The 25,279-nt window shown below is 40.0% G+C and overlaps 1 protein-coding gene across 12 annotated transcripts in view; it reads left to right on the top strand.

Annotated features, from left to right (window-relative positions):
* The window catches only part of SIPA1L1 (signal induced proliferation associated 1 like 1), a 443,906-nt gene that overhangs the window by 297,478 nt on the left and 121,149 nt on the right, over positions 1-25,279 (top strand). For 10 of the 12 annotated variants that reach the window (XM_057730455.1, XM_057730457.1, XM_057730458.1 and 7 more), the window contains one exon: positions 8,873-10,672. In XM_057730455.1, coding sequence (XP_057586438.1) covers positions 9,175-10,672 — 1,498 coding nt within the window. In that variant the 5' untranslated portion in view covers positions 8,873-9,174. Of the gene's footprint in view, positions 1-2,130; positions 2,310-8,872; positions 10,673-25,279 lie in introns of all 12 variants that reach the window. The other 2 variants (XM_057730463.1, XM_057730464.1) reach the window with 1 other exon arrangement.

Here is a 25,279-nt window from a genome sequence, read left to right on the forward strand (position 1 = left end):
GGCTGTTTCTCATGCACTTTGATGATGAGTGGATTGAAGGAAGGAGGGTCAAGCGGTTGTTATTCTTCATTCACTATTGTTGTGAAGGCTCCTTAAGAGAGAGTGATGAAGCTGAAATCTACATTAAATTTCAGTGATGTGAACTTTTTTTTGACGTCTCCCTCAACACAGTATTTATGAGATAACCATAATTACATTTCAGACTACAATATAAATTCTATTAATGTATCAATTAACTTCTAGTTCATCTTAGCTGGGACCACGTGGCTTTTATTGCAGAGGATTCTATTTCAAGGATATTGAGCTTGGGTGCTTTGGGGATAAGGATCGGATGGATCTCTGTCCTCCAGAACCTATTTTAAAATCTAATTGAGGAGAAAAAGCCCAGCCATGTGTAGAGTTAATTTCAGAAAGTAGTAGATGGAGAGGCATTTTAAGGAGGGTGAGTCCTTTGGTGCCAGGAACATGGCTTAGGGATTAGACTCAGGAGTGACCCAGTCTCTTCTGAGCAGCATGGTCTTCATATGTGAACTGTGGTGGATGATACCTGCCTGCAGATTGATGTGGGGAGTAAACAAGGTAGTTAGTGCACAGTAGCTGGTGCAGATGGATGCTCCGACTGTAGTTACAGCTGGTGACAGCAGATTGTTGAAAAACCATGTTCTCGAAGGACAGCCTGGTGTCGCATACAAGGTAGGAGTCAGGGAATGAGGAAATCTGGCTTCACACGTGGGCTCTGCCCCAGCTATTTAACCTTGGTGGACTCACAGTTTCTGGCCCTGAGACACCCCATGTGGAAAATGAAGGGGTCAGATAAGGTATTCATGCTAACAACTCACAATTTTAAATTCTGAGTGTGAGGTCAGGAGGGAACCCTCGATTCAGGTTCAGTCATTGTGGAGCTTTATGTAAAGGTGCTGGTTTGTGGAGGGCAGACCTATTCCCTGCTGTTACAGAAAGGAAGCCCTTTGGGGGTGGGTGCCGCTTAAGTCTGAGCTCCAGGCCTAAGTCACACAATAATGGGGTTGCAATTGAGGGGCCTCTGAAAGTTCACGAAAGACAAGTGAAATGACCACTGCAGAATTTTAAGGAAGTTAATTATCAATATTTTTCCCCCACTGAGTGTAGAGACTCATGTCTGGATTGGGCTTCAGAAGTGATACTCAGGCTATAAATGGAGGCCTTTCTTCTTTTATAGTGTATTTTCAAAGTGGCTTTTCTGCTGTAATTCTTCTGCCAGCCCAGCATTTATTGAGAGAGAGCCCTCCATGGAGTGAGTGCTTTGTCAGACACAGCGTGCTTCCCTCTCTGGAAGGGGAGATGCTCACCTCCCAGGGTGCTTGTGAGGACTGAGGGGACGCACACGGGTTAGGGAGGGGAAAGGATGGCAGAGTCCCGAGCTCTCCCAGCGCTGGTGGAAGAGAGTTTATCCTCAGAAATACGAGTACAGGGGAACAGACAACCCATCTGCAATCTGTATTTAAGGAAGTGCTAAGGAAAGGTGGAGTGGGTTTATGTTTTAATGTTTTTCCTTGTACGCTCTTGGTGCTTGGGTGGTATTTTAAAATCTGCTAAGTGAAATATGGTTACTGTTGATATTAATCGTGATTAATAATGATTAGGATGTTAGAGTTGTGCGGAGAAGGAACTTTCTGTTCACCAATGGTTCTTACTGATGTGACTTTACTCTTTTCCTGAGCTAAAGTTACATATGCCTCACGTGTCCTTTCTTAAATTCTTTTTGGAATATAAATAGTCAAATGAGAAAACCGTGATGTCTTTGACAAAGCCAGTTGTGATATTCTTACTGAACCGCGTCCGGTTTCCTACACGTCTCTCTTCCTCTTCCTGGTTTCCTACACTTCTCTCTTCCTCTTCCAGTTAGATCATAGGGGCTTGAGTGTGGAAGTGTTCCTTCTTTGCCTCCTCCTTAGATAGCGACTAGCTTAGGCAGAGCCCTAAATGGTGCTTGAATAGTTCACACGTTGGCAGCCTGAAAAGCTGTCTTAGTGATGCAGATTCTCAGCTGCGGGTTCATCGTATGTGGATCAAAGGCAATTTTTCATGGCTTATCTAGTTTAAATCTGACTTAATACAGTTCACATGATCTCTCCCCCCCCCTACCCTCAGAGAAAGTCAACACGACTAGATTCTTCCTTTCTGGGTTAAATATACGGTTTCAGTTCCTTGAGCCATCGATACCTCAGCTCTGTAACGGTGGTCTCCAGAGTGTCGGTCTGCAGTCCAGATGGTGACCTTCTTCCAATTTAGCTCACATCTCAGCAGAAGGAGGATTGTGACGACAAAAGGTGAGACGTCTGTGTACACGGGAGGGTAGATGCGCTCCAGGAAAGGGCAGCGAGTGATGATGACTCAGGCGGTGCTCCGCTTAGGCAGCCGCCGCTGGTTGCCCAGGTCACTGCAGTCTTGTGCGAGGGTGAAGTGGAGACTCTTGGGTGTGTCAATATTAAATATAAAGAAAGCAATGGTAAATACAAAGAAGTGAGGAAATATAAGCAACTGTGTTAATCATCTCTATGGGGTAATTATTCAGATCCTATAACTACTGCTTGTCTTATCTTTTGTACTCTATACTTTAGCCCTCTTTGATTCCATTTTAATCAGGGGATTTAGCACAAGATAACCTTATGGAAAGGACCAGACATCTGTTGAATTTTGACTTGTTTTGTGATTTGAATGGTTGGAGGTTTAACATGGTGCAGTCTTTAATAATTAGTATTCAAATGTGTGTTCATCATACTACATACCTAGATCATATTTTATTTTTTTAGTAACAGAATGATGAGTTTTTTTTCTCCTAAGTTTTTTTCTTCTGATTATGAGAGTTATACACGCTCGTTTAAAAAATAAATAATATAGACAAATACCAAAAAAAAGAAATTATTTATAATCCAACTATGTAACAACAAGCATTATAAATCCTTTGGTGAAGTTCCTTTGGCTTGTTTATGTATCTGTACATAACTTTAAAAAAACATAGCTGAATTTATAATGTATATACCATTTTGTTTGTTTCTTCTAAAAGTGGGCCTGTTTGTCCCCAGTTACATTCAGTAGGATGCACTGTATAAAAATGTTCTTTTAAAAAAAATAGTCCATAGTCAAATCAGTTAAGAAATATCTTAGTTTGAGTATTTTATTGTTAAACTGTGGATTCATGGAGCCTGAATATACTAATATGTATTATGTCGTAACAGAAGTGATAGTGTGTCCCTGCCTTATTCAACGATGAGACCCTTTCTCATGAATTAATAACTTGGATGTGAAGCACAGTTTTGGGAAAGTTGATAAGCCTTTCCCCCTTGCGCAGTACACATTTATGGGCTGTCTCCCCTGACATCCGTTTCTCACATCCCTCTTCCCTAGATCCTATTTGGTAATCAGATGATTAGTACTAGATCACAGTTTGCAGGATTGATGAATAACTTTTTAATGGATTTAAAATGAATATTAATGTACAAAGTAGTATTTTAAAAACGTGCCTTCATAGATCTGATAGTCTGCTCTCTTGATATCCTGGGTGCCAGCCTTGGAAACTCCGTGTCCCTGATGAGTTGGTGAGCTCTGATTTCTTTTCCTTGAAAGTGTTCATTTGCTGCACCTCAAGCATTAATAATTCTGGTTCACTGTTACCTTCTACTTATTACTTTTTACCCTACTTTTTACCTTTTTTCTCCCTACTTCAAGCTCCTCACACCTAGCTCTTTGGCATTGTATTAATTGCTTATTGCAGAACTTTTGTCATATTTAAATATTTTACATTTATTTCTAATTATTTTGCCTACCCATCAGTAATTCTACCACGTAACTTGCTCCATACATTTTTAATTTTATCACCCCTCTTCTGCCATCAAGCTGGCTGCCAAATTTTTCATGTTGTTTCCTTCACTCGCAACTATACAAAGTATCTTCAAGTCTTACTAGGGCTTTGAAATGTAACTTTCTTCATTGAGCTTTTTATTTGGAGGATGGGTGGGAGGCAGATGTTATTCTCTCTTTTGGTCCTCTCTTTGTCCAAACAAGCACAGTGTAAATTGCTTTCTTATCTCTAAACCTAAATGTAACTTTATCTTGTTACTTATGTTTTATATCCATAACCTCTTTATTCACTTTGGTGATTCCAGGGCAAGTTATTTGAATTTACTTTGTCTTCATCAGTATTGTCTTTTTTAGATAGTGAGCACTTGGAGAGCAGGAACTAGATTTATCAGCTCAGCTCTTCCCAGTCCTTCCTGCTGTTTGTTGAAGGGATAGAACAGAAATGAAAGAAGGGGGAAATTCCAGTCTAAAAAGTTACGTGCTGTTTCATAAAGCGTAAATTATCCAGGACATTGCACAGAGACATTTGCGTGTATTTCAAGGCTAACTTGAAAGAGTGAGACATCCCTTCTATCTGAAATGTTACTTTTATGTGAAATGTGAGTGAAATTCAGGAAAGCCAAGAGGGGATGTAAAGAAAATTGTTGGCCTTATTTGGTTATCTTAGCTAATCGAATGTTCAAGCACTGTGATGTGATATTTCTGTTTTAAAATAAAGTTTCCTATTACATGCTAAGGCAAGAATATTTATGGGTATTTTAAGTCTATGTATACAACTTCACAAGCTATTTACATTGACACTTTCATACGTACTCATGTTGTCTGTCTGTGGAATCTCGGAGTGTTTGTATAGTTATTCATCCTCAAAATTCCTTCTGTTATCTTCAGACATTGAGAGTTGGCCCTGTATTTGAGGCTGTACCAGTTAAGAAACCTAACAACATCCCATTTTGGAATATGGAGGTAGTTGATGAGGAATGCTACATCTTTTAGTGAATGTCCCATATCGTGTTGTAGGTTATTTCAGGGCAGGAACTGTAAGTTGTTGGTGGTGTTTTGTTTTCTTTCCTTCCCTCTTCTTATATGACCTTTAAACTATTCTTTTTGCCCTTGGCACAGAGAAAGTTTCCCATGTTCCTCTCCTTTGGTTCCTTCAATTATTTATTGTTCTCACTTCCTTATCACCCATTTATTTCTTGGAAAAATTTTACTTTCCCATTTCTTCTGCTTGTTAGTTAATTCATTGTTGAAAATAGGTAAATAAGGAAGATATCAAAAGAGCACTTGCATATATTTCATCTGGAGTTTAGGGGAGAGGGTCATGAGAAGAAATTTGGAGGTAACTGCATGGAGATAATATTTATAGCTTGTGGGTAACTGTGACATCACCAGACAGTACTGGCTACCATGCAAATATCTCCCCAGTTAATTTCATTATTCTGCTTCATTCAGTTGCACGGGCCACTGATCCAACCAAGTCAACACCCTGCTTTCCAGAGTAATATTTTCACTCCAGTGTACCCAGGCCTGTGATCTCATCCTAATGCACTCAGTGCTCAAGTGCATCCTAATACTAATACCCTTTACAGCCCCTTCCAAGACTCTGAAGACTGGTAAGAGAAGTAAGCCAAGGGTACCACCCTGGAATCACTAGCTTTTAAATGGAGCCCACCAGTGATCCTGAGTAGTGAGCCAAAAGGAATGCAGCATCAGAAGTTAAGAAGAACACGTTCATCACGGAGACCCAGAGAAAACAGAGTTTCAGGAAGGAGGGAGAGGTCAAGAATGTAAATGTGTCAATGAGCCAGGATGACAGGGACTGTTTTTGCACCTGGAGCTTCCCTTGGAGGGAGGGACTGTTTCCCCAAATATCCCTAGCACCAAGCGTGTGGTCCATGCTCAGAAGAGAATGTAGAAAGGCTGGGGGTGATTTAGAGGAGAGGAGGAGGCACTTCTTTTGTAAGAATGGTATCATCAGAAAAAGGTGGTAGGTTACGTGGTGATAGACCTTGAGTGGTGGTGATAGACCTTGAGTGATGGAAAGATTTTCAACTAGTAGACTTTGAATGCATCTTCTCCTTTTCTGATACAGTTTCCAGGAGTTCACAGAACTAAACAGTGGGATTGGTATTCTAGGTAAATGAATCTACCATGGACTCAGCACCTAGAGCTGTAAAATTAAACATATAACAAGGATATTTCTTAAATAGTTTATTCTTTCAGTAGATTGAGGTGGCAGGCTGTAAGTTATATTGCTCTTCTGTTTAGTTCTGTTGCTTTTACCATATTTAATGATGCTTAGGCAGGTTTGCTGATAATTAAGAGAACTGCTAAAAATTGTCAGCATATGTTTGCTATTTCCATCAACGCCGAGGAATAGGTTTTAGGTGTTACTGATGTGTCATCATTACATACATGGATGGCATCTTTATTTTCAATTAGCGCTTGAATAAATGCAAAACATATGTATTTGTATAGATGCTAATCCATGTCTAAAGTTTTATATTGTGCCTAAAGGAGTTTGTTGCTATGAATAAGGACGGGGAAAAAGAAAGAGGAAGAGAAAAGGAAAAAAGATCCTTGTGACAAGAAAAGAAAATCTGTTATTTAACTTAGTTACCCATCTTGAACCTCCTCAGTTTTTACAGGTCATTAAACTTTGGTACTCTCTCCTCTCTGTGCCCGTCTGTCTATATTTTGAAATTAAAAGATAACATTGAGTTGTTATTATAATCAAGGTGTAGTAGGAGTCTTGGTATTTCTTTTAAGTTACAAAGAAATATAATTATATATGTATAAGATTTTTTAGTGCCCGTTAAAAAACACAGGAAGCATATGAGATGGTTTTGAAGAGGAGTCCTGTAGTCCTGTAGTAGTGACGACCAAGAGTGGGCATTTTCAAGTCAGTGCTATTTACTGTATTTTAGTGCTGGCCTGCAGTTTCCTCCTGCAATGAATATAACCTCACATATCCTAAAAAAAGGCAGTCCTGCTGTGAACTCTCTTCTTAAGGGAAAGGAAATATGGCAAGAATGAGTTTTTACTCTGGTGGGACTGGTGCATTGGCCTTTTAGAGAACCTTAGTTCCGGGAATGGTAGGTGATTTATTTGCATTTCTGTGAGCTTGTGAGAAACATTGAAAACATCTGATTTTCGTAAGAATCTATTGAGAATTATTTTGTATGTCAGTGTATTCTTTCTTTGAAAGCTATTTCATTGGAATAAACAGCTTCTTTTTCCCTAGTTAGTTACAAAATAGCTCATAAATTGTGGTTTGGGGTTGTCAAAAGATTTTTTTTTTTTTTTTTTTTTGAGATGGGCTAGTATTTATTTTGCATTTTGGCTGGGTTGTCCAGTTTGCCCCCATTTTATAAGGAGCCCTTCTTGAACCTTGGCTGTGGCCACATGGGCTGCCTTCAGATGCAACAGTTAGCACATTGTTGCACTTGAAGGTTTACAGTTCAAGAGGAGCCTGGACAGTTCCCAGATGGAAAGTTAAATCATAGCAATCTGATGATAGACGTATCTAGAAAGCTCAAAAGCCAGATTTAACTGGGTAGCGGTGCAAAACCGTTATCCCTTTCACAAAAGATGGTGAAGAGCAGAGAGAGGGAAAACAATTGGCGTTGCTGTGCTGGGCTGGTCTGAGCAGCCCGTGCGAGCCCAGCTGGAGCTCGGTTGGCCCTGCATTCTGCAGGCGGCATGCGTTTTGAAACACCCCTAAATGTTCCAGCCTTTAAATAGCAGCGAGTCTTCTAAAATGCTGCTGCATAGCGCAGGAGAAATTAAAGCGGCTGCCTGGGAGGCAGGAAGCCGACTAGCAAGATGCTTAATTATCGTGAAAGTAAGTGCTTGTTGCCGGGGAGCGGAGCGCAGCGAGCGCGGGTCGGCCTGGGTGTCAGCCGTGATTTGTAGACAATGCGGCCCCGGCAGCGCAGTGCTGGTTCAGCAGCATCTTTCCAAACATGCATTTGGCAGGAGTTTAAAGGCCACCTCTTGTGTAATTTGTGGAGCCTTGGAAAAGGGTCCTCTGCCTTTATTTTCAAGATGTACGCAACCATGCAGGATTTTGTGCTCAGAATTTGTGCTTCTTGCCTCCTGACTGACGTGCTCCTGAGGAAGTTGGTTCTCTTCACCTGTCACCTGGAAGGATGTTAGCAGTTCTCTGTCGTCGGCTGGGGGATATGGAGAGGTCTGTCCACAGCAGCATTTGGGTTCTGTTGTCTTCATAAATTAGCGCCGAAGGGTGGGGTGGGTTGCAGTGCGTAAGGAAATGCAGGCATTTTGCTAATTAGCGAAATGTTTCTAGCATTAAGGGTAGCTGGCACTCAAGAGAGCTTGGGAAGAGGTGGTGGAAAATGCTGGATACGTTCTGAAATACTGCTCTTTGGGATAAGTAATAAAGTAGATGGAAATACGGAAGTTGTGCTAATGGGTAGAATGGCTCCGGGAAAAGCCTGTTTGTTTTCTATTGTATTTGCTCTTAACTCTGTTAAGCCTGTGTAAAGAAACAAAAAAACAAGTTTGGATTTTGAAATACAGAAGAGGTTAAAAAGTAAGTGTTGCGACATATTCAATAACATAATTCTTCCATTTTTAGTCTTGTTAAAAAACTGTACATTGCTTTAATTATCGAACTCTTGGTTATGCCTTGAACTTCTGGTCAGCACAGTGGTTCATGATATTCTACATTATTAGAGGTCATTGGAGTCTGTACGTGTTCTGTACTTGGGCTAGGAGCCTTAATTTCCTGTAACGAGATCCCTCACCCCCCTTCGTCGTGATATGAAGCAGTTCAGTTAATCTGAAGTATTAATAGTCTTTTAAAATATGTATAATTTAAATGATGGATGTTTTAAATGCTTTCACTTCCTTCCTTTCAAACCTGCTTTACTAAAAAGATGGGTTGTGAACTGTGAGCCACAGTCCATTAGTGAGTCTTTTATTTGCGTGTGTCTGGTTTTGGCAGTTGCGTGTTTATTTTTAGATATATTTATCAAATGCTAATTCCAATTGTGATTCTCTCTTTTAGAGGAAGCATGGGATTATGGCAATCACAGAGTCCCAGTGATACAAGTTCCATTCAGTTTTTTCTGAAAGAAAGCTGTCTATCAAAGTGAAGCAGAGGAACTCTTGTGGATTATAATGTTTTGAAGATCTGGATTTTCAGAGGTTTGAAAATAAGGCATCGCTTAACCTTTTAAATGAAAAAGATTAAGATCTCATGCTACTGCTGTATTTTCTGGAAGCCATTCTCCAAAAGGGAAGTGCACATTTAAAACTTAGGTATGATGGTCCTTTCTGAAGGGATTTAAGTCTAATTGCTTTTACATCATGACCAGCTTGAAACGGTCTCAGACAGAGAGGCCAGTTGCCACTGAAAGGGCGTCCGTTGTGGGCACAGATGGCACCCCCAAAGTCCACACAGACGACTTCTACATGCGACGCTTCAGGTCCCAAAACGGCAGCTTAGGGTCATCGGTCATGGCTCCTGTAGGGCCCCCCCGCAGCGAAGGTTCTCATCATATAACCTCGACCCCCGGAGTCCCAAAGATGGGGGTTCGGGCAAGGATTGCGGATTGGCCTCCAAGAAAGGAAAATGTAAAAGAATCTAGCCGTTCAAGCCAGGAAATAGAAACCTCAAGTTGCCTTGAGAGCATGTCCTCCAAAAGCAGTCCTGTGAGTCAGGGAAGTTCTGTAAGCCTCAATTCCAGTGACTCAGCCATGTTAAAGAGCATACAGAACACGCTGAAAAACAAGACGAGGCCGTCGGAGAACATGGACTCCAGATTCCTCATGCCTGAAGCCTACCCCAGCTCCCCCAGGAAAGCTCTGCGCCGGATACGGCAGCGCAGCAACAGCGACATCACCATAAGTGAACTTGACGTGGACAGCTTTGATGAATGTATCTCGCCCACCTACAAGACGGGGCCGTCACTGCACAGGGAATATGGTAGCACATCTTCAATCGATAAGCAGGGAACGTCCGGAGAAAGCTTCTTTGACTTGTTAAAGGGCTACAAACACGACAAGTCTGATCGAGGTCCCACTCCGACCAAGCTCAGTGACTTTCTCATTGCCGGTGGGGGCAAGGGTTCTGGTTTCTCCTTGGATGTTATAGACGGGCCCATCTCACAGAGAGAGAACCTCAGGCTCTTTAAGGAAAGGGAAAAACCACTCAAGCGACGTTCCAAGTCTGAAACTGGAGACTCGTCCATTTTTCGTAAATTACGCAATGCCAAAGGTGAAGAACTTGGGAAATCTTCGGATCTTGAAGATAACCGATCGGAAGACTCCGTCAGGCCCTGGACGTGCCCAAAGTGCTTTGCCCACTACGATGTCCAGAGTATATTATTTGACTTGAACGAGGCGATTATGAACAGGCACAATGTAATTAAGAGGAGAAACACCACCACGGGGGCTTCCGCAGCTGCAGTGGCATCCTTGGTCTCGGGGCCTTTGTCCCACTCGGCCAGTTTTAGCTCCCCGATGGGCAGCACAGAGGACCTGAATTCCAAAGGAAGCCTCAGCATGGACCAGGGAGATGATAAAAGCAATGAACTTGTAATGAGCTGTCCATATTTTCGGAACGAGATCGGTGGAGAAGGGGAGAGGAAAATCAGCCTGTCCAAATCAAATTCTGGTTCCTTTAGTGGATGTGAAAGTGCCTCCTTTGAGTCTACACTCAGCTCCCATTGTACGAACGCAGGAGTGGCAGTGCTTGAAGTGCCCAAGGAAAACTTGGTGTTGCATCTGGATCGAGTGAAAAGATACATCGTGGAACACGTGGATCTCGGCGCATACTATTACAGGAAGTTTTTCTATCAGAAGGGTGAGTAGAGATCATTCATTATTTTAATTTGCTTTTTGCCATACTTTCTGAAAGAGTACTGACTATTACGTTTTTTAAGCAGTGTGACATAAGATTTGCATGAATGCCTTCTCTTGATGGTGAAAGAGTGAAATAGTTACTTGCTGCAGTGTATTTCCTTTTGTCTTTGTAGAGTTACTTCCTCCTTTTAGATACATTAAATATCTTGAATTGACTTATATATGAAATATTAATTTTTTTTAAGTAAGTAACCTTTGATGTAGTAGAGAAAATGTAATCTTTGTGTAGAAGACTTGCTGTATCACCTTTAGGGATAAATGTCATATAAAGTTAAAAACATTTTAAATACAACTTCTTTTTTAAGAGTTACAAAAGCAATCTTAATGCTATTTTTCACTTATTCAGCACTTTTACACCTAGTACAGGACCATTTCTTTTCTGCCTCAATGTTCTCATCAGGAAATGGGAATTATAGTACATTCCTACTCATTTCACAGGAGTTTTAGTGAGAATTAATTTCGTTATTTGACAGAAGTCTCAAACCTGGGAATCAAACTTAGGTCTTCTAGATTTGAGCATAAAAGGCACTGGAGTGAGAAGTACTGGTAACATGTCAGTGACTTCCTTTTCTGTTTTGTAGGGGGAAAATATATACCCATGTTGTTGGATGGTACTATATATGAACTGTATTTGTATACAGTTTTATCTCATGCTTTTAAGAAAACTCTGTGATTTATTGAAAAGTAGTTTAAATGAACTCTTAAGAGCTTTCTAATAGTGTTTTTGAGCAGCATTATTAATTGAAGAATGAAGTTAAGTCATGCAAGTACCCGAGCTAGGAAACAGGATGCTGCCCGAGGAAGGACATATTCCTGTGGTCCACTAGCTAGCTCAGTAATTGCTGCATTGAGCCCAAGTGGGAGGCCCCCTGTATGCAAGCTGCTAGAGCAGTCTTTTTGATTTCCCACCTACTGTCTGGGGGTTTTGAGGCCTGTTGAGATTTATTCTTCCGAATGAAGTTTCATTTCTAGTACTTCATTCTAGTACTCTAGCTTTATGACATTGCTCACTTTAAAGTAAAATTTATTGTAAGGTTATTACATGATGAACCCCATTCACAAAAGAATCTTGTCTGGGTGTTTAGTCTCCATGTCTCTTAAACATCTGTGGCATAGGTCCTGAAACCAATATGATAATGAAAATCCCAACCTCATTTGTAAGCCATCTTTATTTTCTCAGAATAACTTTCTGGAGTTCAGAGTTTAGAAATCACTTCTTTCTTATTCTGTCCTTTAGGCTACAAGGTTTCTCAACCTTGCCATCTTGGCATTTGGGGCCAGATAATTCTTTGTTGTGGGGGAGTGGGGGACAGTTGTAGGATACAAGATGTTTAGCAGTGTCCCTGGACTCTACACCCCAGATGCCAGTAGGTGCCCCCAGTTGCGACAACCTAAAATGTCTCCAGGCATTGCCATATGTCCTCTGAGAAGTAAAATTGCCCCTAGCTGAAAACCTCTGTTTTACTGTACCTGGGGAAGTTTTCCACAGGTGTTTGTGATCTGTCTATAGGTGAGGTCATCTTGCTAAAGAACTGACACGCCACCATAAGAAAGAACGTGTTACTTATAATCTTTATTTATGTAGTAGTTGGCTCTTTTCATATTAGGCAGTATAATTGCATTAATGATGAACATTTTGAGTACTTACTGTGTACTAGGAACTTAGCATTCTGTATGACATGCGTTTTCTCATTTCAGCCTCTCCCTGCCCACTGTGGTGTAGATTTCATTATCGATGGCATTTTCCAGATGAGAAAACTGGGGTGTAAGTGGCTGGTTTTAGTGGTTAAGCTGTTATGAAGCTAGTAATACTGGAGACAGGATTTCACCTTTGGGGTGTCTGACCAGAGTCGTGTCTCGACTGCTTTGCTCTGCTTTGCTGTATTAGACTAAAGGGAAGGAGTACATTTTTATCTTTAAACCTTGTAGGATTTTTGTTCAAGCTACTTTGTCATTCAAAAGTAAGGAATAAAAATTTGAACACCTATATTCCAGAGTAATCCAGCTTGGATCATAACACTTCATAAATTCATGAGCAACTAATCCAAAATAGTTTCTAATTTAAGTTGTAGAAAATACCCTCTTAGCTAACATAATTGGAACAAGTTAATTGAAAAAAATCAAGACAGGGGATCTTTCAAAAGTATACATACTCAAAATATCTTATTTTCATTAAATATTTTCCTTTCATAATTTCCATATATATGATAATAAACATATATTTGCTAAACTCTTGTGAGGCCAAGGGTATTTCTTTGACAGTGATTCTACTATTTTGAATTCTACATTGTGTGACTAGTATAAACCGTAAGAGCAAAAACAGAGACACTAGCAAAGCAATCTGAATCTTACAGAATCTGAGGTTTCAGAATCTTTTCTCGTTTTTTATAAGGTCTCGCCCACATCTAATCCAATAGCTTCCTTTTAGTGACTTGCTTTTATGAAGTCTTCCCAAAGCTTTCAGTTTAGTTTTTAATAGAAACAGGATTTATCTCTTGTACTCATATTCCATCAGCTTTCATAATATTTAATTACATTTCATAATTACAATAACCAGTCAACTGGCATAAACAGGTTTGGGAAGACACAGCCGGCTCTTTGTCAGCGTGGAGTCTAGCTGGTGGGAGCAGAAAGTGCGTGTGGCGCTAGAGATTGCCTCCTAGTGCCATTGGGCGTTTATCATTGTGGTTTGCAGAGGGAATACAGAGTGGTAGTTAGTGCATGACGCTGGTCCAGTGGAAGGCAATATCAGAGAGCACCTGCTGTGTTTTCTTGGGCTACACAACTTAGAATTCTCAAATCAGGCAGGTCATTTGTCACAATATGATAAGATACAACACATTATGGCTCTGAATGGCATCACTTGGAGCTAAAGTACAACTGTGTATTAAAAAATTTATATAGTATCTAAACTTTTCTTAAAATTTATGTTATTGAAGTATAGTTGATTTATGTTGTATTTAATTTCTGCTGTACAGCAAGGTGATTCAGTTATATATGCGTTCTTTTTCCTGTTCTTTGCCATTACGGTTTATCACAGGACATTGAATATGTTTCCCTGTGCTGTACAGTGGGACCCTGTTGTTTATCCACCCTATATATAAGAGTTTGCATTTGCTAATCCCAAACTTCCACTCCATGCCTCCCCCGTTCCCCTTCCCTCTTGGCAACCACAAGTCTGTTCTCTATGATTGTGAGTCTATTTCTGTTTCATAGAAAAGTTCACTTGTGTCATATTTAAGGTTCCATTTATAAATGATATCCGTATTTTCTTCACAATATAAAACATAGTTAGACAAGTAATTCTCTTATGATTTTTAGTATACAACTTGATTTCACTGAAATTAGTGCGCCAACTCATTTTTCCTAATCAGAACCTGGAAGCGAGTCATGTTGTTGAAGGAGTACATCAATGTTGGATATAATTTATCTTCCAGCAACAGGGCATGTAGCACTACTGACCTGGTTGTCACTCCAGCCTCTTTATCACCAGATATTTTCCATTCTGCCATTTAATGAATTCCTGACTTCACTGTGGCTAAGTCTCTGGGGGGAAAATAGTCACTTTACTGAAGTGTATATTGTTGACTTAATATGTAAAATTCAGTTGAATTAGGCTGATGAAGCTGCCATCACTTTTTAATATTACATTGTTTTTATGAACATCATTTTGCAAATTTAGACTTGAGAGGATATTTGGCTCCATCACGTAAGTCTAGTCCATTGCTGGAAAGATGCTGGCCCAGTAGAGGAACCCCACTGTTTACATTTATTGAAATAAGCAACACACTATCAGTGTTCTTTTTTCTGGTCCTTCCTTCTGCCCACTTCTCTTTGCTGTTTTGCCAGTGTGTGTGGTGTTTCTGTTGAGACTCACCTAGGATTAAATGACAGTAATGATGTAGCTAACATGTACTGTGTTATTACTTTGTGCTTTCTGCAGACCTCCTCATATAATGCTCAGAAGACCCCAAGGCAAAGTTGTCATTGTGATAAGTCCAAGTGACACAACCACATCCTTCCTAGAGAGGCACAAACTAGGCAGTGGGATAGAACCAGAATTAATCTGGTCATCTCCCTTTGAGTACATATATATTTTGTGTTTAGTTTTTACTTAGATAGTCGCCATGATTAAAGTACCAGTACAGGGCTTTTTCACTTTTGCACTGAGTGTTCGAGTGTCTGAAGCACATCTTCCCTGGATCCCATTCGAAAGGGTGCACTAATAGAAAGAGAGGAGCCCATGGGTTATCTTTGGTGTTTGTTGCTCCATTGATCAAAAGTGTCGATAGGCTTGTCTGATACCAGACAGGGTGTCACTCTAAAAGTCAGGTTATTGAAGATGCTGTGCTGGGGAAGGGGCTCTCCCTCCTGCCCAGAGGTCTGGAGCAGCTGCCATTATCTGTTCTGAGGCTCATCTAAGAATATTTTCCCACTCCTGAAAAGAAGGAACGCTAATGCTCTGCACCTGATTATTCTATTGATAACTTTAAACCACCGGATTTGGTTGTTCGTTTCTGGTTCCTTCCTCTTCCCACACCTTCACCTCGCCCCACCCCACCACATGTGTGTTTGCATATGCACACGCACACATATACAAGTCAGGTTCAGCAGTACGCTGGGCTCCAGGATTATCAGTTTGAGGACACAAGTTGGATTTCAGTTGCTATTGTAATATCCAGTTTTCTTTATTTACTTCTCACCCTCTTTAATCAGCTGTCTTGAACATTTCTTTAGAATATATGCCCTAAACTTCATTTGTCCTTGAAGTGACAGCTTTAGTGCTCTGATATGTTCTACAGTTTTGTTATCAGGAGGTATTCTGTAAGTTCCAGTTTGTTAAATGAGCATCATTAAGTACCTATTGTAAATTTTAGTGGATTATTGTATATGGTACATATAGAACATCAGAGAACACCAGACAGCTAAACTTATTTGTAAAGCTCTGTGCCTATTTTGTTTGTTTAATTCTTCTGTAAGTATAGCAACATTAATCTCAAGGAAAGTACTAGGGGATGCCTTGTAACTCAGAGTTCTTTAAGGATCACTCCTCTATGGTTAGTTTTTCGTGGACGGTCATATTTCAAGTGAGTGATAAACTCCAGAGTCAGCAAGTCCGCTCCCCTGAACCATGTTGTGCTCTGTGCTCTTGAACTTAACAGTTTATTTCTGCCAAAACTAATAGGGAAAGATTTTATACTTGTATAATAACTTACTGTTGTGGTGCCCCGTCTTAGTTTTTATTGAGAGCATATAAACTGTATTTAATTTGTTTGAGGGTAGCTCTCTAGTTCTTTAATCCTTTTCAGGGAGATCTGGGGCACTGAATAACGGATTGAGAAACTCACCTGGGAGGGTTTTGCTGCTCTCTTTACCTGCCCAAGGCTTCCAGTAGCAAGGGGGCTGTTAGGTAGGAAGGTTTTTTTGCCTGTTTGCTCTTTGGAAACGTGCCCTTTAGAAAGTTCCATGTGAGAAATTTATTTTAGAATTTGATGCCAGGAATTGTTTTCTTGTTTTATTTATTTATACATGTTTTTACTGTATCTCCTCAACTCCCAGAAGCAAGTTTGATGCTCAACTGTACAACCTTCATTAATAACATATTTGTTTCCACTTTTGTTTTTTTTTCCTATTTCTGTTTCATTAGCATGATTTACGTATTTCCTTTATAATGAGTGACCCTCAAAAAATTCCTTTTAGAAAAGGTAGTTCGTATACATTTATATCCAAATCAAAGACCTCTGTTCCCAGGCTTTTTCTTCAGTTATCGCTACTTTTCTCACCAGCCATTACCTGCTTCCACCTGGTTGGTTATCTAGTTGGCGACTCGAAACCTGGGACACAGATTTTGACTTCTTCATTTTCCTCCCTGAACGAGCCTTCCTCATCCTTGCCCTCATGCTGTAAATGCCACCATTATGATCAGTCCCTTGGACTTGAAACACTGAAGCCTCTCTGGTGCCTCTCGTTGTTCTTAACCTCCAGTCGGTTGGGAGGGCCTCTTGCGTGCATCTCTGAATGGTTGCTGGCTTCCTGCTCTCTGTGTCCCAAGCCCCAGTTCTGTCCCTTCAAGCCCTTTTTGCCTCTTGCCTCAATGCTTGCCCATTGTCTCAGTCTCTCCATCTCTAGTTCACCCTGCTCAAAATCCATCCTGTTGTCTTTGCCAAATGCAGTCTAATCACATAGCCATTTACATTTTACATGATTGCATTTACAGTTTAATCATGTAACAAACACATTGACCAAGTCCTTCCTCTGAGAAGCAGATGTTAAGACAGTGTAGGCATGCTGGTGGTTTGCTAGGGACCTGGGGGTAACGCCTGTGAAAGAAGAGGGGAGAGGAAGCAGAATTTAGCAGGGAAGGCCCTCAGTCCACAGTGCAGGTCTGATACCATGAAAGTAAAAAGGAGAAGAAGCAAAAGTGGACGGGGGAGCCTCAGCCCACCATGCACAGCTGACAAAATCTCAGCCAACCCCATGGCATGAAAAAGAGCATCAGAGAAGTCTTTTGTTGGGCAGTAACGGCTGGGCCCTGTCACCCCCGGGATGCTCAGTCCTGGGGCTGCCCAGTCCGAGTGTGGCTGGGCTGGAAAACTGTAGAAGATCCAAAGATGCTACAGCCAGAGACTTTCCGCTGATTGTATCTCTTGTGGCCGAATGGGTTCTGGAAGGGAGGTATTAAGTGTTGCGCCTCGGTGGCTGCCACACGTGCACGAGTGCCTTCCTCACACTTGGCAGGGTTTTGGACACTTGGAATGAGAAATAAAACGGAGCACCCTCACAGAGCTTATGTTCTGGTGGAGGCAAACAGACAGCAGACAAATCAAAAGTATATACATGCTTACTATAAAAATTTAATAATGCAGTGTTGGAGAAGGTAATCCCTCTCCTAATCACAATAATTTGATTTGTAACCTTCTGTATCTTTTTTTGTTGCTTTTCTTTTTTAATTGAAGTACCATTAATTTACAATGTTGTGTTAGTTTCAAGTGTACAGCAAAATGATTCAGTTATACATACATAGAGATAGATACTTTTTCAGATTCTTTTCCATTATAGGTTATTACAAGATGTTGAGTATAGTTCCCTGTGCTACACAGTAGGTCCTTGTTGTTTACCTGTTTATATACAGTACAGTAGTTTATGTTCATATATCTTTTCTTACACACAAATTTAATTATCCAATTTACTGTTAATGAGTGCCCTTCATATTTTTTAAGTGGTTTTAAAAATTAACAACTGCGCATTCCGACTCTTATTTATTCGTTCATTACATAATATTTATTAAGCATCTACTCTGTGCCAGCTACAGTGCTTGGAGGAGAACAGAAGCAGATAAACCTGTCTTCATGGTGTTTGCAGCCTGCCATTAGTGCTGTTGGACAAAGGAGAAGCTAGTGAACATCAGTTTTTTTCCTGATTTTTAAAAAGTGTTTTACAAAATCTTTTACAATTTCTTTGTTTCCTCTATCTGGAACTCCATTTTGATGGATGATGGAACCTCTGATTTTATCTTCCCTTTTTTTCTTTTATAATTTCAATTTATTTTTATTTTTATTCTAGATCAATTTTATTTTCTGAATAAGGGATTGTATGTATCTGGCTCTCTCTGTTCTATTATCCAGTGCTTCTGCTTTATTTTTTTTCAGTTGTAGTTTTATGCCCCAGGAGCTCAATATTTTTGTTTTCCTGTAGTTACTTTTCTAATAGCTTATCCTTATTTTATATACCCTGTGTTTCCCCACTGGTATTCATTAAAATAATTTTTTTCCAATTTCTTTTCCTTGAATGATCTGTATCTTCTGACTCGTATTTTCTCTTTCATGCTATTGGATTTTCTTAGCAGTCCGGTGACCTCTGCCACGTTGATGAACAAAGGCCGAGGAGGACTGGTGTAGGTGGCAGGCTTCCTCCGCCGCGCTGCGGGTCTCTTTCCCCAGCAGGGCTCACCTTACCTGGGGAGACTGAGGGCTAGCAGTGGAAGAGTAATGGGACCCCTCCAACAGGGAGGTGTCCCTGTAGGGTGAGAAGACGGTGAATGCAGTGCCGGATAGAAGCCCCACATGGGTGCTGAGGCTGGGGGGGCTTTATCGTGCTCCCCTCCTGCATGGAATGCAGCTGCACTTCCCCCCTTTCCAACCCATCAGAATGGGTTGTGCTCCCTGTCTCTGCTGGGCTTCTGGGTAACCCCCTCCTTCCCAAAGGTGCACGGGGTGCTTTCCCACCACTGTTCCAAGTCACCCTGTGCTCTAGTTTCTGCCCGGTGCTTTGCATGGGGCCCTGGTTCATAACCAGACTAAGCACTCCTTGATGGCAAGGACCACAGATTAGGCAGGCTCAGCACATGTGTCACAACTGAAGGAATGTTTGGTCCTGATGCAAAGTATAAAATTTATTGAGTTGAGGAGCCAGTGTATCTTGTATTTATAGCACCAGGTAAAGGCAAGGAGGGCCCGCAGTGTACATGACCTTGTGCTATACTCTGGACGCCAAATAATATGTTGCAGTTCCTTTTCCTCTCTTTTCAGGAAATGAGACCACAGACAAGTCGGTGTGTGGTCATGGTGGTTTTGTGAAAATTAACCAAGACCACCAATCGGTCCCCATAGACCCAAAACACCATTATGGAGACTGATACTTACTGTTGTAAACCTCCTTAGACACAAAGGGTGGATGCTGAAGTCAGTGGATGACAGTTTGAGGAGAAACAGGAGTAGAAGCAGGATTTGCCTAATCTCACAGTGTCTCCCCAAAGATATTTGTAAACCACAAGGAGAAAAACAGTAACTTTACAGCAAAGAAACCTGTCACATGCCACCTTAATGGAATGAATCAAGGTCTCTATCATGAACCCCGTGAAATGATGCATTGAGGTTACATCATTTCTGTGGTTCTCTTGCCCAGATTGCATAAGCTTAGTCCAATCATGTGAAACCACCAGACAAACCCAAATTGAGTGATAAATACTGTTCAGAGGTGTCAAGGTCACGAAAGACTGTTACAGACTGAGGAACGTAACAAACTGCAGGGGACTAAGAAGAAGTAATGACAAATACAGTGTGGGATGTGAGTGAGATTTCAGAACAAAAAAGGACACAGTGGAAGAACTAGTGAAGTTTGAGTACGATCTTTAGTAAACGTTAATTTCCTGATTCTAATTAATGATGACTGTACTATATGTAGTTATGTGTACTATATATTAACATAAGATTAGTTAACATTGGGGAAGACTGGGTTAAGGATATGTGTGTTGAAACTCTTTGTACTATATTTGAAACTTTTCTCCACCTCCAAAAGCAGTGAAGATAAAATGTAAAAAACAAAAACCTTCAGGTACAGTCAATAACAGCAGCTTACCTATGAACCACCCACATGAAAATGGGAACACTTCCCCAACATTGTGTGTCAACAAGCATCAAGGCCAATGCCTTGCTTACTAATTCCTGTATCCTGAAGAATTTCTGTAAGGGCCCTGTAGATCTGTTATTTCAGTGCAGGCGGATAATATATAATAAACCCTGTCACTTGTTTTTCAAATGCGCACCTCATTATTAACTTCAGACACCAGTGAGCCACCAAAATTAGGTGCCTTGAAACATACTTGCTTTACTGCAGCAATTCCTTTGCTCTTCTTCTCTTGGGGCCCCCTGCTCTGTACTGGGGGGCCATGCATCTGAAGTTTCAGGGCATCAGGAGGAGAGACCTTCCTAACTGCATGCGAGTCAAGTAGAAGCATTCAGTGATGTAGAAGCATCAGCAGAAGCAACCTCAGTGACTCATATAGACCCAAGCGGGCTGTGCTGAATATTTGAGACACACTGCATGGTCCTCACCCTCATGAGAACCAGTGACTTCTCCTTGACCCGAGCTTCTGTTTCTGAGGGACTTCCTTTAAAATCCTCGGAAACCTAGTAAGGAGGTGCTAGGTGTTTTTAAATATGAAGACATTGAGTTAGAGACAGGTGTTTCATTGTAATTTCTTTCATTTGAATGTTAAATACTTTTTTTTTCTGAGCTGGCCTTTGAATTAGTATTACCTAACATTAAACATAAAGAATTACATTAATATGCAACCTTTTAAACTATTCTCTATACTCTGACCATTTGCAAACCAAATAACATTTTTATATTTTTAAAAATCTTCCTATTATAAAAGTTATATGTATTCATTACAAAAAATTAGCAACTAGAAAATTAATCATGTGGTGACTTTATTTCTCACCTTTTTTAAAATATGTATTCATTTTTAAAGTAAGATAAGGATCATTAAATATAGTTTTTTTTTCATGATTCCATAATTGGCTGTGCCATCATTTATGTAAAGTTTCCAGCTGTTCTAAATTCAGTCTTTCCAGTTCCTTATTGTAAATAATTCTTACATCAGATCTTCCTAAGTGTCTTTGTTTGTTTTTTCCCTGTTGACCCCTTTGGGAGTTTGGTGAAATCTGTGGACTCTCCTTAGAATAATGTTTTTAAGTGCATAGAATAAAAGTGCAAAGCACACCAAGCATGTTAAAATACAATTGCAAGAGTGTGGGAGGGAGTCGCGGGAGGGAGGGGACATGGGGCTATATGTATAAATACAGCTGATTTACTTCGTTGTACAAAAATTGGCACAACAATGTAAAGCAATTATATGGCAATAAAGAGCTTAAAAAAAATTCTGTGACATACTAGTACAGATGTTTCTTTCTCATTGCATTAACAAAAAGATCTAGCATCAGGTCTGATAACTGCCATAATTTCCAAGTCGCAGTGAGCATACTTGGTACTTTGATGTGTCTGCAGCAACTGTAATGTGAGCTGAAAATACCTTTGACTTCTATTGGTGTCAAAGTCACATGCACAGCTCATGTTGCAGTAGTTGGCGCATTTGTAATTGACGGAAATGCCACGTTTCATTTAGAAGTTAGTGAAAATAAAGGTATGGTTTTTTTCATCCAAGTTCATGAACCCCCTAATTTCTATCCATAGACATTTAAAAACCTTGACCTTACATCAGTGATCTTGTTATGTAACTTTTTTCCCCCGCATGTCATATTATTTGCATAAGGTGAAGCCCTATGAGTGAAATGGTGTGAACCTTGATAGGAATCTTGACTTTTATTGCCAGATTGTTCTTAAGAAAGCTAAGACCAGAAAGGTCCCGCTGATATTTTAAGACTATATAGTATTTAACATTTTCTTGACTACTTTGAATATTTACAGTTTTCATTTTAGAACATTTATTATAGGTCCAAAACGTTTTCATTTCTTTGATCACTTTGTGAGATTGAATTTTTAAAAATATAATTTTTGGATATTTGTCATAGATAATGGCCAATTAAAAATCTCCCATTTTGACACTGATACTTTTTATTTTCCCTTTGTTTCATTTAGAGTTTTCTTTGTATTTTTTTTTTTAACCATGGATGCAATTTATTCATGTCAACCTTGGTCTACTTTTTATTGGCAAGTTAGGGGGCTGGTGGGGGCTGCTTCGTCATGTGCAGCCTTAAGCCTAACAACTTCATGTAATTTTGGCAAATAGACCACCTTGCTTTTTAAGAGTTACCTGTGGAAAGAAGAGTTGGAACTTCAGAGTACTGTGCACTTTGTAAATGTGGGCAATTACTCTTGTGCAACCACAATTATGCGCTTAGTGCAGTGCTTTGGAACAGAATTCTGGCCTGTGGCCAGTCCTGTGTAAATGTCCCCATCCATTACTCTGACCTCCTTTTGATTATGATGCAAAGTCCTAGGCTCTTTAGTTCCCATGGAACCTCCACCCTTATAATTAGGATGCGTCCTTTGGGGACCCAAGACAGAACCTCTGAGCAGTGCTCTTCTCGGAAAGAGCTGTTTAAACAGTTGGATACCTGTTACCGCCAGTTTGGCAAACCTGTATTTTCATTTTTAAAGCAGAATATGCTGCTGCTGCTTTTTTTTTTCCCTTTTTTCTTTTTTTGTTTAATTATAACTTTTAGACCTGTTCTCTCTTTCTAACCTAGTTATCAATCAGGTTTAGATGTAATAAGTTGCACAAAAACAAACATCTGAACAAATTGAACTCAGTAGGCAGAGATATGCACCTTTATAGAAGCACGTCCTATGGTGGGTGGTTTTCCTAGTTATCTAGACCTTCTGTCTAATGAAAGTGTTGAGGGTCAGCGCACTGATGCTGGCTCACCTGTAGCCCACCAAGTGGGCTGTTTTTAAGAAAAAGAGTAGAAAATATTGAAAGTGGCGAAACAATTTTGACTCCAGCTAGTAAAGTTGCCATCATTCATTTCTTTGACCTGCTGAGAGATAAGGACACGTCTTTCTGCTTAGTGGTGTGGTATCTTTAGCACCCCCATCGTACAGTGACTTAAGATGCATTTTCTAGAGGAAGTAGAAGATTTTTCATTTCTCCTTCTACATAGTCAGTTAGGGTAATTAAGAGTAGCATGTGAACATTTTTGTGACTTTAACATATGTTGCTGTAATACTTTCTAAAATGGGTGGTGCCAATTCATTCATTCAGAGCCACCAGCAGTGAATGAATGGATTCCAGCCCTACCAAGGACCATTTTTCCCTCCAGAAATGTTGTTGCTAATTTTGTGAGGGCCGAGATAGTCGCTGTTTTATGTGCTTTCTGTTTCTTTGATTTGTATCAGTCTATTTCCCCTGTTTAAATTTCTAAGTTAACAATTCTAAGGAATTATTCTAAGCCGTGCATTGCAACTTTACAAACTATTTATAAAAAAGAAAGTATTTTTGTTCATAATTATACTTGGTCCACATTATGCTGGTCTCTAGGGAAATGTACAACTGAAATAGTAATGTAAGTCTGCAAATATGAAAACCAATACAGGCAATCCAGATTTGCTGGTTGAAGCCCTGTAACTCTTGAATTTTATTTTCCTTTCCTTCTTTACAATTAAAATGCCAGGCTTTTAACTTTTTTTGCCTTGTGCACACATGCTTATCCGCAGCTCATAACTGGGTGATATGACTGTACTTGATCTAATTACTTGGAGCTTTGAACTATTTACTATGTCCCCTGTCTAAGAATGTGAAAATTTTATTATTTATTATTGTGACTGTGTTAGCCAGAAACATGGCTATTTGTGTGGAATGTGCTTGTGATAGCAGAACTACTCATCGGTGCTCTTTGTACCATCTTTGTCAAAACTCAAAAACCAGAACTAATAAGAAAACTTCAGGCTAAACATTTGTTTAGTTGCTGAAGATGAAAAATGAAGGCAGGGGGGAATCAGCCATATATGGATAAAACATGAATATTTCTCTCTTTAAGCACAATGACACCTTGGCAATGTAGCACATCAAGGAGTAAAGCTTTATGTGCGATCTGGCTAGATAATCCCTTTAGGCATCACATTTTATTTAACTATTTTTTATACATAATACAATTTTAGAAATGTTTGGGAAGATAATATATGTAATGGCTTAAGAAAATGAGCTTTGGAATTGGTACTTAAAATAATATATTTAAGTTCTGATGTTGCTGTTTACTCGTTGTGGCTGGAAAGTGACTTTTTCTCTCCAAATCATATTTGCCACGTCTGTGGAAAAGAAGGCATTGCCTATATTTTCATGGTTGGTGTGAGTATTAGATAGAGTGCTTGGCAAAAGTTCCTCCCTTTGCTGCATTATATCATTCTAATGGAGTGATTGTAATACTGGTTTTTGGCATTCCAGTATGCTGGCACGAAAATACCCTTATTTTTGGTGGTGTAATTCCTGTAATTCACTTCATCCATTAGGAGATTTATCCACCCTACTTGAGTCTCCAGCTTCTCTTTCCTTCCCCTTTCCTTCCTCCAACTTTCATCATCAAAGGCTTCCTGTCCTTTCTTTAACACTTAACCATCTGCATCTCCCCCGTCCTTGTACCTCTTCTCCCCCTTCCGTCCCTCCACCCCACAAAAGACAAAGCTGATTGTAGGTGTGGCTGGAAGAGCTCTCTGCAATTGATGGATAGCACCGCCAGCAAAGGGTGGAGGTACATGGCTGGTAGGAAGAAATAAAACATGCTGCTACAGCATGGAGTAAGTGCAGAAGTGCTGCCCCTAGGCTGTGGTCCCAGTAGGAAGGTACCGCAGTCCAGAGAACTTTAAGGACAGGCAGTGGCAAGAGTGGCCAGAAGGACCAGACTCAGGGTACCTTAAAAGGCTGTGTTTTAGTTTAAAAAAAAAAAAAAAAAAGTCATTTGTCTTGAGATCAAAGTTTAAAGACTCAAAAATTCAATTTAAGGTAATTTGCTGAACCAAATTCCTCTATTGGCGAATTACACTTTGCTTTCAGATTTTGAAGTGAAAAAGTTGTGTTCATGTAGAAAGGATTTTTGTCTATACTTTTATAAATCCTGGGGAGCAGAAAAAATGGATGATGGACTAAAAAACAAGGCTTTTATTGTAAGAATAATTCTTACTCAAGTTGAAAGACTTTTTGAACAAGTAGAGTCTGATCACAATAGCATTGAATTTAAACACAGGAAACCAGACCAGAATCTCCATCTCTACTGACGAAACTGAAATAGATGAAGGCCAAATGGAAGTGCTT

Source organism: Hippopotamus amphibius, chromosome 4, assembly GCF_030028045.1.
Source record: "Hippopotamus amphibius kiboko isolate mHipAmp2 chromosome 4, mHipAmp2.hap2, whole genome shotgun sequence".
Lineage (NCBI taxonomy): Eukaryota > Metazoa > Chordata > Mammalia > Artiodactyla > Hippopotamidae > Hippopotamus > Hippopotamus amphibius.